The sequence below is a fragment of the Lissotriton helveticus genome, chromosome 1_2 (assembly GCF_964261635.1).
Source record: "Lissotriton helveticus chromosome 1_2, aLisHel1.1, whole genome shotgun sequence".
Taxonomy (NCBI): domain Eukaryota; kingdom Metazoa; phylum Chordata; class Amphibia; order Caudata; family Salamandridae; genus Lissotriton; species Lissotriton helveticus.
In genome coordinates, this window is record NC_136058.1 from 290139859 (window position 1) to 290155372 (window position 15514).

The 15514-nt window shown below is 45.2% G+C and overlaps 1 protein-coding gene across 3 annotated transcripts in view; it reads left to right on the forward strand.

Moving 5' to 3' along the window:
• BTBD19 (BTB domain containing 19) overlaps positions 1-15293 on the forward strand; it is a 1311048-nt gene extending 1295755 nt beyond the window's left edge. For all 3 annotated transcript variants that reach the window (XM_078671753.1, XM_078671755.1, XM_078671754.1), the window contains one exon: positions 12638-15293. In XM_078671753.1, coding sequence (XP_078527879.1) covers positions 12638-12778 — 141 coding nt within the window. In that variant the 3' untranslated portion in view covers positions 12779-15293. The remainder of the gene's footprint in view (positions 1-12637) is intronic.
• Positions 15294-15514: the final 221 nt, after the last annotated feature.

The window sequence follows — 15514 nt, forward strand, 5'->3', positions numbered from 1 at the left end:
AAAGAGTTGTAAACAATACATTTTAAGATTTCTAGTTTTAAGAGGCGGACCCATAGACAAACTTTGATAAACTTGTTTAGCAGGAAAGTCATAGTAATGCAATGCAAAAGTGATTCGAAGTGAGAGCAGTGAGTACATTTCATAAGGCGAACTGATGGATTGTTAATCAATACAATGTTGGCTGGGAAAGAAACGAGACGTGGCAGAAATGATCGGGAATGTTCGAGGTTTAGTAAGCTTTCAGCAATTCTTCGTCTTCCGTTGGCACTGTGGAGCACCGGCGGTGGAGCTACGAGTCCAGCTCTATTCTAAGTTCCGTGTTGCAGGGCACGACCTTTTCCTCGCGTTTCTGGTCAAGAAAGGTCTTTCTCGCCCGGTGTCCTTCGGGATCAATTGTCAAAAGTTCAGGTGGAAGAAGAGTGTACAAAATAGTCCATAGGGTAGGTCGGAGAAAAAGGGGGATGGAGCGAGGCCAAATCAGAAACAAACTAGGGGAACGAGAGGTTTCAGATGGGCGGGCTCATGACCGAGTCTAGAGAGCGGGGACCTTTCGGCACACATTCGAACATGGAGCAGGGGCATCAGGTTAGCCCTTTCTTCTCATTTTGTTGGAGACAGTGCCTCGTCCTGTAGCTCTGTTCTGTCGCGGTCTCGCCTTGGCCCATGTCGCAGACGTTCCATAGTCCGTAGTCAGGCCACGTGCTCCCACATCCGGTCCTTCTTTCCTCCAACAGCCGTACCCTTGAAGGAGTTTGAAAAGACAGTTTTTAGAGATTTGGTAGAGGAAAGTAACCACATAAGTCTATTTCTCTCCCAGCTCCAGGCAAATGAAGATAGGAACGTTCGCTATACATATAAATGATCGATGGTGGACCTGCTGGGTTTACTATGGCTTTCCTTCACAACTGTTTAATATAGTCACGACAGGTCATCTGATGGGGGCCCACCTCTGTAATGTAAGCCGGGCAATGCTAATAAAAAGTGGTGTGAGCCAACCGCATGGTACTAATAGGCTTCTCGCTGAGGGACGAACATAGGCTAAACATTTTTTTTTTTTATCATCAATGCATCCTGCTCTTTAACTAAACATTTTCACTTTCGACAAGGCTCAGTGTAATGGTTTTCTTTGCTCCGGTCTAATCTTTAATTTTGCAAAACATCATTCTGGTCCCTATGCAGCCTCTCGCGGCCGGATTACTAAATTAGAGAAGACAGGGGTCTCATCGGAAGACACCTAGGTACATAGAAAACGTTGATGGGGGGGGGGGCAACTGAACGCAATACTGGGAGCGTCCTGAGAAGATGGGGGGGGGGTTTCGGTTACCTTTATGGTTTTGGGTATCGCGACAATTTGGGACGGGGAGGGGCGCGTTGTCTGAGGCATTTTATCTCATAATAGGAGCCGCTGACATGTGGTTTCCTCATTTCGGGTCAGATTTAGGGAACCTCAGTCAGCTTACCTGTCCTTTCCTTTATGACCAATTCTCGGTTTCATCAAAATATTTCCAGAAAGGAGAGGTGGTGACACAGCATTAGGGTGATTTTATTAAAGACAAGTTTGAGCAAATACCGGCGGTATTTGAAGCCAATTAGGTGGTGTGCTAGGGGTGGCAGTCTGTCAATTTCGGGGCTAATCGCTCGGAAGAGCGGGAGTGTGAAAGAGAGAGAGAGAGAGAGAGAGAGAGGAGAGAGAGAGAGAGAGAGAGAGAGAGAGAGAGAGAGAGAGAGAGAGAGAGAGAGAGAGAGAGAGAGAGAGAGTGCAACAGCAGGCTAAATAGTACACGTGCGACAGAGAGTGGCAGTGTATTCACGAAAGGCTATTTAGTGCATTACACAGCAAAGGACATTCAAGGGTCTGCGTTAGTATCTTGAAATCATGCAGTCCGAGCATTAGACAGGGCAGAGGGGACATGCTTCGAGAAAAAGGAAAAAGAAAAGAGAGGTACCATTTTGTCGCACTTCCTTGCATTCTCGGTCCTTCGACCAGTTGAGTCAATGCCTCAGTCACACACACACATTCTCTCATAGTTTCGCATCATACGTGACATGGGTTCATTCGTCCGGTCTGGTTTAAGGGTGATCACTTTTTATCAGGTCATGCTAATTTTTCGGGTTTGTTCGATACGTGAGTAGTTTGTAGGCGTGTTTAGGCACCACCTTGCAGCGCTAGTCTGCTTCGTGTATTAGACACGGCAAGGCTTCAGATCTTCGCCACACCTCGGCTGTAATCTCTGATGTAACCTGCAGAGGGAGGAAAAAGGGGGAGGGGAGGGGAACAGCATTCGCGCATATTCAAATACATGGATTCAAGAGTCCTTTACATACTTCTTACTCGGCTTTCCTCCTCGGGGCAGAGTCCCCGGGGATATGGTTTCTGGAGTCGGGGGGGGGGGGAGTGTGCCCATATAGGTCGTGTGCGGGGAAACGTAAAAAGGAAACCAGAGGTGCCTAGTGCGAGGTATCTAGTCAAAAGATGTATCGCACTATCGGGGTCCTTAAACCTCCTTCAACGCTGTGGCGTTCTAAGGTTCTTCGGTTCTTGGGTCAGCTCCGTTCCCTAATACCTTGGAACGTCGTACTTTATAACATTTACATCATTTTATTTCACCTTTCTTTTACATTCCCTCATTTACACCGTTCGTTTTACCCATCCTTGGAAGTCGAGGTCTTCCTCCATGCGAGAGTTCATGAGTCAGTCGCGTACTTTGAAGGCAGAGTGTCGTGTTGTCGATCCGATCCGTCCTCCAGGGCTGGGCAACCATCTTCTTTCAACCTTAAAGAGAGAGCAGAGTAGGGTGCACAGAAAAGAACTCTCCCACCGATCCCACATTTTTAAAATAAAGCATGCAATACCCGTCCATAGTTTCGAAAACCTTTATTTTGCAAAATCATTTCAGCACGTGGATTATGAGGGTGTGGTCGTATTTGGCCGGACGTGGCAATGGCTAAAGTGCGTACAGTGGGGGGTGTCGTTTTGCAGAAATAAAAACATTGGAAAGTTTTATTCATTCATCTGTAAGAAACCAAAACGTCTATTAATTGGCTGGGGGTTCGGGGGCATTTATTTCATAATTTAGAAGCATAGTCAGAATAGTTGCAATCAGATTTCCTATATGCATACCGTATGTGTGCGTCATAAATGGGGTTATACATCAGCTATAAAAATATAATACACCGTACATTTGTAATCAACATTTTTAACGCGATCCTTTTACATGTTCCTCGAGTGAGCTCTCCTTTCTTCTCGTCAAGTGTACAAAGGGTCATATATGTATCAGAACATTAAGTTTGTATAGTGAAAAGGGACACCACGAGGTGTTCGTAAGTTCCTATTGATACCGGCGCCATTTTGGGCGGGGCCGGGTTAGTCCGGAAGTAGCATCAGGGAAAAATGTTTCCTACAACCGGCAGTTGGACCAGAGTCCTTTTCGGCAGTTCTAGAATTCATGCTAACAGAAGGAGTGGCAATGTCATGTTTATTTCGTTGGCGATCAAGGCAGTTGCCCCTTACCGGAGGCCTGCAGTGGCCGAGGGCTCCTTCGGGGACCTTTGTAGAATCTGTGGAGATGTTGTCGGAGGTGGGGGCTCGTGCTCCGGTGGGCGAGCGACCGAGTTATATTGCTGCTCAAAGTTACTCTAGCGGCCGAGGCCCGCCTTCCAGCGGACCCAGATGCCATTTTTGGGGCCCTACAGGGGCCACTCTCGTCGAGTTTGCAAGAGTGGAAGAGATCCTTCGGAGTGAAAGGAAGAGGGCTCTGTTTTGTGAAAGCGGGACGTTCGGCTGGGGTGCAGCTGTGATGCCCCCACCTGGGGGGGCGAGGGAGACTCGTTCGCGCCGTCTCCCTCTTCCGGTGCACCCCATGCTGCTCTTTTTCATCGGCCCGCACGAAGGTCTCTCCCCATCCGGTGCTCCCCAAGTCGTGTGCTCAGTGCTGTGGGAGTATGGCCACCTGTGGCGCGCATTCGGCGCGGCACGAGTATCGGTGCAGTCATTGCAGGTTCGGTGTTCCGAAAATATGGCCACCATTGCACGTTCGGTGCTGCGCAAGTATTGGGGCACCATCGCCTGGTTGGGGGTGTTCGGCGTTGGGCCGGGGGCTGGGAGACCTCCTATCCGTGGAGGTGGGAGAGGCTCATCCGCGTCGCCTCTCCCTCCCAGCCCAACTTGGACAAATTGTTGTGGAGGTACGTGCAGGACACCCCGCCGTCCAGAGCTGCTGCGGCTGTTACGGAAGGGAAAAGAAAGAGGTGCCTCGTTCTTCTCTGGACATGTGGCGGGACTACTTAAGACTATCCAGGCCCGTTGCGGCTGGCCGAGGAGGCATGTGGCGGGACTACCGGCAACTACCTAGGGCCGTTGCGGCTGGACTCCGCTGGCCCCTGCCTCTCCTCCGGCTCCCCCATACGTTAAGATTTCCTGACCAAGTGTTGGCAGCAGGGCCCGCCTTATATGGGTTGCCGCCGGTTGGGCGTAGCCGTAACCCAGCCCTACTTTGGAAGGTTCCAGAATGTGGGGGGGGCGAATGTTCTGTTGACTTTCCTGTTCTATAGTTTACCGTTCTTGTTTTTCTAGCGTTATTGTGTTTTTCTTTGCTTGTTATGTTAAAATAAAAGTTTGTGTTTATCAGTGGCTTACTGATTTCGTTTCCCATTTCTTTCTTTACAGGTTGTTTCATGCTAAAAATTTCTATTAACATAGTTTATGTAACATGGAAGCACGTGCAGGGGGATGACGCAGATTCATATATTACGTACACACAAACTCAGACGGGGGGGGGACAGTAAAAGCATGACACGCAAGATCCAAAGATAAACATAAAACAGTGATTATTTGGCCAAAATTATCTTTTTCCGTCTGTTAATTTAGAACTAGGCTGGGTTCCCGTTTTTATATTGTCCGACCTAGGAAAACTCGAACATGTCGCTGAAATCGTTCTGGCGGAACCTGTGCCACCGGGCATAATCAAACGCGGTGGTTCTATCTGGTCTGTCCGTGCGAGTCGGATTTTTCTTTGTCTCGCGCTTTTTCTCATTCTGCCGGCCTGTCATTCCTGTCGGCCCTTTGCCCTTACTCACGCTCAGTAGAGTCGGGCATTGGGCTTTCCAGTGTCCGACATATCTACAAAAAGCACATTGGTCTTGCCCTAAGTCTGGCCGTCTTTTGCGTAGTGTCGGGGGATAACTTTTGGGTAGTGGTGCCCCTGGGTTGTCCTGTCGGTATATTTCTCTACCTGGTTTGTCCTCGTCTTTTCTCTGTCGTTGCATAGCCTCTCTGCGCCACATACCGAGACTGTCGAGCATAATAGGCGTTGTCTTATTATTGCGAAGGGCTATTTCCAACGTTTCTATTTTATCAAGGTCAAAGGATCCTGCCAGTGGCCACTGTTTGTCTTGACTTTCTTTGGTATACCTGTGCCACAATTTATTATAGGCTATGGTAACTAATCCATAGTTTATGAACATGTCCTTATTAGGGGTGCCTTCTAGTGGAGCTATATGGTCCACCTCTAATACACGGTCCGGGCTGAACCAATTATCAATCAGTGGGGAGAAGACAGACATGACGGCTCGTAACGAGGGACTAAAAAGTCAGCACTGCCTATCTTATCACTAGGTGCAAAGACTAGACAGAATATTCCTATTCTACGTTGTTTGCAGGCAGTGAATACCTCATGAACACAAATAAAAAAGAGTAACCAATAACGAGGAACAATCAAACAATCAATAAATAAATAAGATAGAGTAAGGTCAATGGGGAGAGTAAGTAGGGCGCAAAAGTCTGCGTCCTCTACCCTTTCACTATCCGCAAAGAGGAATCTGTTGTTTCCGGTTTGCAGACAGAGAATCTCCAGAAGACGATCTGCGAACAGTAGTTCGGGGTCAAAGAACCCAGTTAATCAGTGAGGGAGAGGGAGTCTCCCAAAAACCGTTAAGAAATAATAGAGTCAGTGGGGGAGAAAAATAGGCGCGACGGTTGCGTTACCTATCCTTCACTGTTTGCAGAAGGGAAAGAGCCTACTGTTTCTCCGCGTGCAGACAGTGAATCTCCAAATAAGTTAACAAAGAGTAATACTAGTATATATTGTAAACAATCAAGCAATCAATTATTTTCGCAATCCGTCGTGTTTACACGACCTTACCCGGACCGTATGGACAGTTTCTTGTCTTCCGAATCCAGCGCCCGTTCGTCCTCTTTTTCTCGTATCTCTCACGGCACTCCTAATGGTCCCCAGTCAGGACCGTAGATCACTCGAGAGAGGTCTGTTCGGAACTAGTGAAGTTCGGATGATCGGCTGCCAGACGAGGGTCTATTGGGCAAGAGCTCTCCCGATCGTTGCAGTCGTTCACTCTGTCGTCGGGACCTCTCCCACTGGATCCACGAGTCGCTGATGGGCCCCACGCTTGGGACGCCAATTGTTAAAACAAATGGTCGGGTCGGGGACAATCGATATTTGCCCGGCGGTATTGCCTCTGTGACCCTCTAATTATTAAATCAATGAAGAGGCAGGCGCTGGAGACTGGAAAGCAGGAAACAAGGTTTTTATTCTCTCCGGAGGAGAACACGGCAAAACGGACAGCAGGTATCGTTCTGAGGTGCTCTAACTTATGTTTGAGGCCTGGCCCCTTATATACAGTGTTTGCGGTTTTTATTACAGTTTACATACTCATGATAAAGCTTTGATGTACGGAAAGACATTCCCGGAACCCCCCCTCCGGGCCCGTTCCCACACACATTTACAGTAGAGGTCCCCACCCTAGTCACAACAGGTGATGAGTATCGCGCAGCTGGATATTCCGTCAATTCATGGAATGCGGGGTTCGATCGGATCTCGTGGGGTGGGGGCTTTGATCAACCCGGGGATCCTTTGATGGGGGAAGCTTTCTATTGTACGGGGAGGGGCAAGGAATAGTATCGGCAGAGCTGGGTGCCGGCCTGGGAACGAGGAGGACAAACGGGCACACGGGGAAAAGGGGTTTGCATCAAAGGGCCGGGGATCATGAAAGGGAAGAAGGGAGGTGTTGCGCTGGGAACAGGATGAGGGCCTGAGGCAGAGCAGCGCCGAAGAGGGGTTTATGATTCAAGGCAGGTGCAAGCAGGGGGTTGGTCAGCGTGCAGGCTTAGTGAGGGCGAAGGGCTATGTCAGGGGCCAGCGGCATGCAAAAGGGTTTGTTCTGTTCAGGGCATCTTAAAATGGCGGGTGCGCACGACAAAAGTGTGGCATCAGGGGAAGAGGCAAGATGGCGCAGATAATGTTCACCAAACCGTACTAATTTTCAACAATGGCCAAGAGGAAGCTTTTAAATGCTATTAAAAATAAATCTAAAGAAGACGTTAGATTTGCCAGGGATGAGTACAAGCATGTTCAAAAAGTTTCAAAAAAAACATGGGAAGAGTCGATTTGGGCTGACATGTTGACTGCTGCAAAACAAAATGATAATGTTGGCTTCTGGAGGTTGGTTGCAAACGGGGGGCATGCAGGAAGACTTGTGAAGGACACGTTCATTGATGAAATGACATGGGTGACACATTTTACCAATTTGTATAAACAATATGATAGTGGTGCTGAGGAGATTCCATGTTTACTTCCACTACCTGTATGCCTTGATTTTACCCTGGACGAAACAAAAAGGGCAATCAATGAATTAAAAAATAACAAAGCTCCCGGCCCTGATAAAATACCGGGTGACCTCTATAAACACGAAACTGAAGTCTGGGCTCCCTATATTAATCGTCTGTTTAATGCTCTGTCTGAAAGTTGCAAATTCCCTGATAGTTGGCGTGCAGCAGAAGTTGTCCTAATTTTCAAAAAGGGGAATAGATCCGTCCCCTCAAATTATAGACCTATTAGCTTAATGGACATTCTGCAAAAACTCTATGCCAAACACTTGCTATTTAGGATAAATGATTGGTTGGAGGAGTCAGCTATACTTTCCAAATTTCAGGCAGGCTTTAGGTCTAAGACCAGCACCATAGACCAGGTCTTCAGATTTTGTTGTTTATATTGGAAGTACGTTCACATTAGGAAAGGTCATTTGTATGTAGCTTTCATTGACCTGAGAGCGGCATTTGACCTTGTTCCTCGCAACTTGCTCTGGAGATCTTTAAACAAAGCCGGCCTGCCAGGGAGCCTTTTGATCCATATAATTGAGCTACACGCTAGAAATCATGCTAACATCAGATGGGGTCCGAATGGTGAACTGACGCGTGACATCCCGATCAAGCGTGGTGTCCGACAGGGATGCGTCTTGGCCCCCACCTTATTTTCTATTTTTGTCAATGATGTTCCTGATTACCTGAATGCTTGTAGCAATGATTCACCTCAGCTCAATGGAGAGAGGGTGCCTGCGTTGCTCTTCGCGGATGATACCATCTTAATATCCCAAACCAAGAAGGGCCTCCAGGCACTCTTAAACTCCTTTAGTAGCTACTGTGTGACCAAAGGGCTAGAAATAAACGTTGATAAAACTAAATGTATGGCTTTGAATCCTAGTAGGCCGGACAGAGGGAACCTGATCCTGAACGGGGAAACTTTAGGTACCGTGGAGAACTTCACCTATTTGGGGGTAGTACTTGACTCAAAGTTAACATGGAAGGCTCAAATCGAGAAAAGTAAGGTGTCATATGCTCATAATGCCAAACCAATAATCTGTAGATTGAATGCTAGTACAAGTAAAAGTGTAACACCTGTACTTGAACTTTTTAAATTTAAAATCCAATCTGCCGCCCTATATGGGGCCGAGATATGGGGACCTTGGGCCAGGGAGAGTTTTCAAGGCCTGGATAATAAATTTATGAGAACAATTGTAAGGGTCCCAACTAGTACACCATTAATTCCCCTTCAGCTCGATTTGAACTTTAAACGAACCGATCATCTAACCACTATAAGACCGTTAATGTTCTGGATAAGGATTTGGTCCACCCCAGAATTGATAGACTACAGGAATGGTCTCCGAGAAGTAATGAACTTAGATTCTTTTAATTCCCTTCGGTGGTTCGGGCATATTAAAAAATGGCTCATAATTCTGGGCTTGCATTCGTTCTGGGAAAACCCAGAGAACTTACCTCCCTTTGCTAAACCCATGGTAAAAAGAGCTTACTGGTCCTTTATGAATAATAGGCATGCTCATGAAAGCATAATTGGCACTCTAACCCAAATTTTTTTATCTTTCAAAGATGAACCTTGTTTTGAATCCTTTTTGGACGAAATAGAGCCCCCTGTTGCTAAGACTCTCTACTTGAAATTTAGGTATGGGAACCTCATGTTGAATTCCAACATAGAGCGTTGGTCAAAGAATAAACCGGAATGTCTGAATAGTATAAGTGGGAGATGTCCTATGTGCTCAGTTTTGTGTAAGGAGAACGAGGTCCACATGTTGTTTATATGTAAAGCGTATTTGAAAGCTCGGAAAAGATGGCTTAAACCCATGTGTGTACTTCTAGGAACTAGATCCTGTTTAACAGCATACAGGATCTTAAAAACTAATACTGCTCTGTCTATCGTATTCAGCATTAGCAGGTTCCTCTACTCCGTGCATATCGTCCGAAGGAGATTGGGTCAGATGCTTTAAGTAGGACTAACTTTATAGATTGACCTTTGCTGCTAAACGAATGATGTTTTAAAGTGACTGGTGAAAATTAATTCTGCACTCCATTTTAGAATTTGTTGTTTTAAATGAACTGATGTATGTATATTGTTACGATTTTTTGTTTTATGTATGCACATATGTGTGTCTTTTATGGCCACCCGGCCGAAATAAATAAATAAATAAATTTAAAAAAAAATAATAATAATCAGTCTTTAGCAATAGTTGGTGCTGTGCAAACATTTTGTTTAAGTTGTGTAGGGCAACACCTTAACCAACATATAATTCTTTTTTTCAGTGTAATGCACTGAGGTATTGCATCACATAGGTGGAGTAATAACCGCATTTAAGCCCAAGAATATCCTACTGGAGAAAAAAGCTGGTGTCAGTTAACTCTTTACTGATAAATGCATTAACTCTGGTCCTTCCAATGGTCTCCTATTTTAAAGCTACATTTGTGCCAATACCATGGGTAGTGGATGCTTTAACACAAGTACTGTTTTGTATTATTTTACAGAGAAACTATGAGGCCCTGATTTTGAGTGAGCAAGCAAATTCTAATATCCTCCATGGGCAGTGATCAGAGTTCCAAGTAATGCTGTAAACACACCATGACTCACAAATTTCCCTCAGTAAATGTCAGGAGGTCAAACCTGCCAAAATGTACCAGGCAAAAAATGTGCAGTAGGCCGCAGATACATACGGGATTTTGAGCGAAAGCACTCATTCCAGACGTAATTACTAATGTTATAGAGAAAAACTAAAAATTGGAGTTATTTCCCTTCCTGCTTTGCCAGGAGCCCCGCATCTTGGGTTAAACAAACTCTTTTTAACCCCTTCAGTGCTGCGCGAATTTCGCTGCAGTGCTGAAGGGTCATAAATCAAATTGACTCATGACGGAAATGTTCCGTCATCAGCACCGGAGCACCGACGCTGATGACGGAACCGTTCCGTCATGAGCATGCAAGGGGTTAAATGAAATTCCCCAATCACCGCATTGTTTGAGATATTTCATGCGTATCTGCTGTGTACCGTTGACAGCGGGTTAAAGGATTTCTACTGCAGAAGTGTCTGCCTATAGTGCTGATGGCTCTATACTGCCACCTGGTTCACTGCAGTAGTCATTACATAGATTTTAAAGCTCTTAGCTGCCTCACTTGCTTGTGCACTTATTCAGGATATTTATGCAAGGGGGCAAGTAGCTTTGCTATGATTGCTGATGCACATCCTGTATTTGCTGGCACTGTATGTAACATTTGCAAAACAAAACTATTGATGGACAGAATGCAGAACATTATCATGCATTTACCCCAGTACAGAGATCTGGACCTAAATCCATCAATTGTTATTTTTGCAACTGCATGTAACATTGACAGAACTGCACTGAGGTCAGTGGTGTTACATGCTTGCACACTTCCCAGGTTGTCCATCTTGACAACTTCATGATTGCTGCTTGTCGGGCATTTCCAGACAGTGCTTAATTTGTAAGAAAAAAAAAAGTGCCAGGTCTCTTGTCAGGAGTTCACTGCACCTTACACCACACATTGCCCCTGCCAGCACTGTCAATGATGGTAACAACACAACTACTAACCATCACACTCCTACAAGTGTGATAATTCCGAATATTTCAGGCCCCCAAAGCTATAAGAATGGCTTAGGTGGCAGGTAATACTCGTTTTTAATGTATATTGAAATAATAATTACCTGTTGTTGTGGTCATCTCTAAATTAGCAAAACAGCGCCACCTTGTGGCAGACTGCCACAAGCCCAGTGTTGACAATTAAGTGCTGGTGCCGAGCACCGGAAACCACCAGCTCAAATTAAGCACTGCTTCCAGCTCATACAGGGGTGCAGAACTGCCCCTCTCAGAATATCATCGAGTGCCATCACCTGACTGGTGCTGCCACAGTCCAAGTCCGACCGTGACAGGCAGCTTGTACATACTGCTCAAGACTTAGAGTTGGTTTGTTCTAAAATATGAATATACGAAGATGTAGTGATTGAAATACTGATGAGCAAAAGTCTGTTTCCAGTGTAGAACCCACACAAAACCCCCATCTGCACTTCATTTTATTTCTTCAAGTGGTTTTCTCTGCATCTCCCAGAATTGTGCAGCTGTGGACTGTAGGGCGATATCTTCTTTGTATTCCGGAAACAATGTCTTACTACAACTCTATTTAGCATAACAATGATGCACCATATTAGGTTTGCTTGGGGTAAAGTCACATCAAGGTACAATCCTAGCACACTACCCAATCAATAATGTGAGTCAACAAAGTAGAGAACACGTCCACTTCAGCAAATATTACTAGGTCTGTGCAGACGTTTGCCAGTTCATATCTGGTGGTAGGTGTTTTTCAAACGGTGCCATGTGCTGGAGCAGCTCTCGCTTTGTGCCCTTCACGCAGGCTCTCCTGGGGGCTGGAAATGTCTCACATAAACATGCTGAAAACAGAAATGTCACACATAAGCACACTGGAAACTTGGCAGCTATACCCATCCCCTGTAAATACCACACTCCTCGATGTCGTTAGCGGGTGTGCTATACCTCACCCACACTCCCACTTTTAAGGACACTTAAGTTATTGTACCTTTATATATCCATGTATCAACAAATAACTGCATATACGAAGCATTGTTTTTATGATCATATTCATTATTTTTTTTCAATAAACCTTTTCTTGAACTTGAAAAAGAAGACTTAAGTAAGTGAGAAAGGTCAAGGGAAATTTTTCAAGACAGAACATAGAAAATTATAATTACCCATTGAGGTGTATTGGTAAATGTGAAATTTTATGGGGAAGAAAAATGCAAAAAGTGCAAAAACAACTCTGGAGCGTTTAAAGGCTCTTGTGTTGCTGCGCTTCGGTTAAACCATAGTAAGGTTGTGTGTTATAATTTTTTTTTATTGACATTTTGAGAATTTCATCATAAGTACAATAAAGTTAATAATAACTTACAATTTGAATGATATGAATAAATATACAAAATACATGGAAAAGAAAAAGAGAAAACCATAGTAAGTTTGACGTGAATTCTTTTTGCCCCATAGGTGGCTGTCGTTGGTGAGGCCTGGAAGTTCCACGCGCTGAAGAAGGGCGGGCGCGCGCAGCCCCACCTGCTGAAGCGGCGCGCGGGCACGCTGCCTCGCGAGCACCACCGCCGCTACCTCGACCCCTCCTCGCTCAAGTAAAGAGAAGGGGGCGTGGCAACCCCGAGGTCAGAGGGCGCCAGCTGGTGCCCGGGGCTGCGCGGCACGCGTCTGTCTCGCACGTGCCGCCCTTTGTTCGCCAGCCGGCGCGCGCCTTTCAGGGGTTCCAAGCGCTGCTCTTCAATGCCCCCGGGCTGCAGCGTGTGTCTCATTTAAATGCGACAGGCAATCTGTGCACCTGTTAACCCGGCGGAGGCCCCACTTCTGTGACAAAGGGGGCCTCACCCCTCGGTGTCCTTGTGTCATGAAATGCATTATTAATCTGTGCAGGGCGGTGGAGGGGCGACGGAGTGCGAGGAAATGACATTTCTTTTTCCTTTTAGAATGGATGATATATTTGAGACGTGACTGCAAGAGGCGTGCATGCCCAAGGCTCGTTCACTGCAGCCACAACAAAATGTAAATTAGGTGCTTAGGAAAAAAACAGAAATACGTAATGACTGCTAGACTGCCTGCTCGGTCTGCCCCACCTTCCCTCGCAGCCACCTGGTCTTCAGCTTTACCTTAATGACAGTGTTATTTAATCAATTTGGGTGCTGTTTTAACCCTCTTCCCTTCGTGCTCTGTAGAATACTATTACCCCCAAGATTTGCAGTTTATCGAAGGAAATGCAACTTGGCCATGAAACAGCAGGCTTGTCTTCTTCTTTTTGCAGTACACTCAAGTTATAGAAAAAAGTGCACATAATTCCCACGCTGGGAATGATATAAGAGCCGTTTTCATTCATTGATGTTGCTGCTTGTACCTTTACCAAGCATTTTGATGATGTGTCGGAATTGACATTTTTTGTGTTAAAATCATTTCACGTTACAAAACAATAAATATTTAAATTGATTTTGAAAAATGTAGTATGCACTGAAATGAATCAAAGTGGCTGCGCTACCAGAACATTCGAAAAGTAGGAAGTTGAGAGCAGTCAATGAACGTAGGAGCACTGGATGGGTTCATCATGGGGTACCTACAAAGTCACAGGGATTAGGAAGCTAACAGGCGCAGAGTAGGGCCGAAAGAACACCAGATCAGGATCTGGGGAGGCCATCGTGCGGCCTCTGGATGGTTTTCTGAATACTTGCCAAGGCACCCTTGGACTCAGTGGTTCACAGTGAGACTGGATTGATTACTCCAGTTAAAAGGGGCATAGAGGACCTTAGGGAACATAGGCTGATGCCTAACTGGTAGCAGGCTTAACGGATAATCGACGACTACTGATAGGATAATTGTCTGAGTCAGTGTAATTGGATGTGGTGAAAGTCTGTAAAAGGCATAGATGGCTTGGTGTCTCTTGGGACAGGACATAGCGATGAAGAATGGGCTCAAAAGGGGAGATTGGGTAATAATTTGAGTGATGGTGCAGTGTGAAAGTGTAATACAAAGGGGAGCTTGATAGTACATAGAGGCAATCAATGACACACAGTAGACTAGGTGGGGTATAGGGCAGAAATAGTTATCAGGGTCAGAGTGTGAGCATGTAGGACTGGATGAAGCATAGTGGACTCAGTGACTGAGTGGAAACAGAATGGCTCATAAGGAGCAGGGTCAGGCATACAGGCCTGGATGGGTAATACAATATAGGATTGGGAATAGTCTTCTGGACACAATTAGTAAGTTCGGGTCTTTGTGAACCATAACATTTCATCATGTTACATAATATTACACAACAAACCCTCCTATCCAATAATGTTGCTTAATTCCATATAACGTTCAAATTGAAATTGCATTTATATAGCGCTTACTACCCCATATGAGGCGTCAAAGCTGTTTTTGGCTAGTAGCACGCTACTCTGGAACCCAAAGAGGGTAAGTGGTGAATTAGTAAAGGGAGATATGAAATTAATTTGAGAGGCGGGCATGTGAGTTTGTTATTTGGATTGAAAAAGGATAGAAGAGGGAAGGGTTTGCGTTTATATTGCGCTTGCTTCCCCTGAAGAGGTGTCAAAGCACTTTCCAGTGTGTAGCACGCTACTCCTGAACCCAAACAGGATAAGTGGGGAATAAGTATAGGGAAATATGAAATTAATCTGAGCGGTGGACAGTCTGTTAGTTGGATTGAAAGGGATAATGGAGGGATAGAGGAAGGAAGGGTCTAGAAAGTGTTTTTTGTGGAGATCATAGCAGTAGGAGGAGGCTTGGGATGAGTAAAGGGGATGTGGAGGGGGGAAGAGTCAGAGGGAAGTGTTTGAAAGGCTTGTTTGGGATATCTGAATAGTATAAGAGGTTTGAGATGATGCACGGAGGAAGGAAGAATCTAGAAAGGGTTGTTTTGTGGATCATAGTAGTAGAATGGAGTTTGGTATGAGTCAGAGAGTGGAGGTAGAGGATATATTGAGAGCGGTATAAGGTGAGATATAGGATACTGCATTGGAGATGCTGAATTAGAAGTAAAATAATAAATATAAAGATATATAAGTACATGGAAGGTATAAATGTATAAGGAAGGTATTATATGTAGATTTAAGTTGTATTTAATAAACTCAGACTTTCAAGTGTTGTACTTTAATTGTTTTTATACTTTTTTTTATAATTTGACAATATAATTTTAACTGCTATTGCATGACATTCCTCCACACATCCCATCTCTTATTTTAATCTTTCCAATGATATGTAATTAGTCTTCCCCCAATAGTCTACCTTCTCAAGCCATTGCTTGCCCCTCATCTAACCCCCTTCTTTAATGTCATTGGCAACCAATTATTACGATACTGGCACCATAGAGCTACC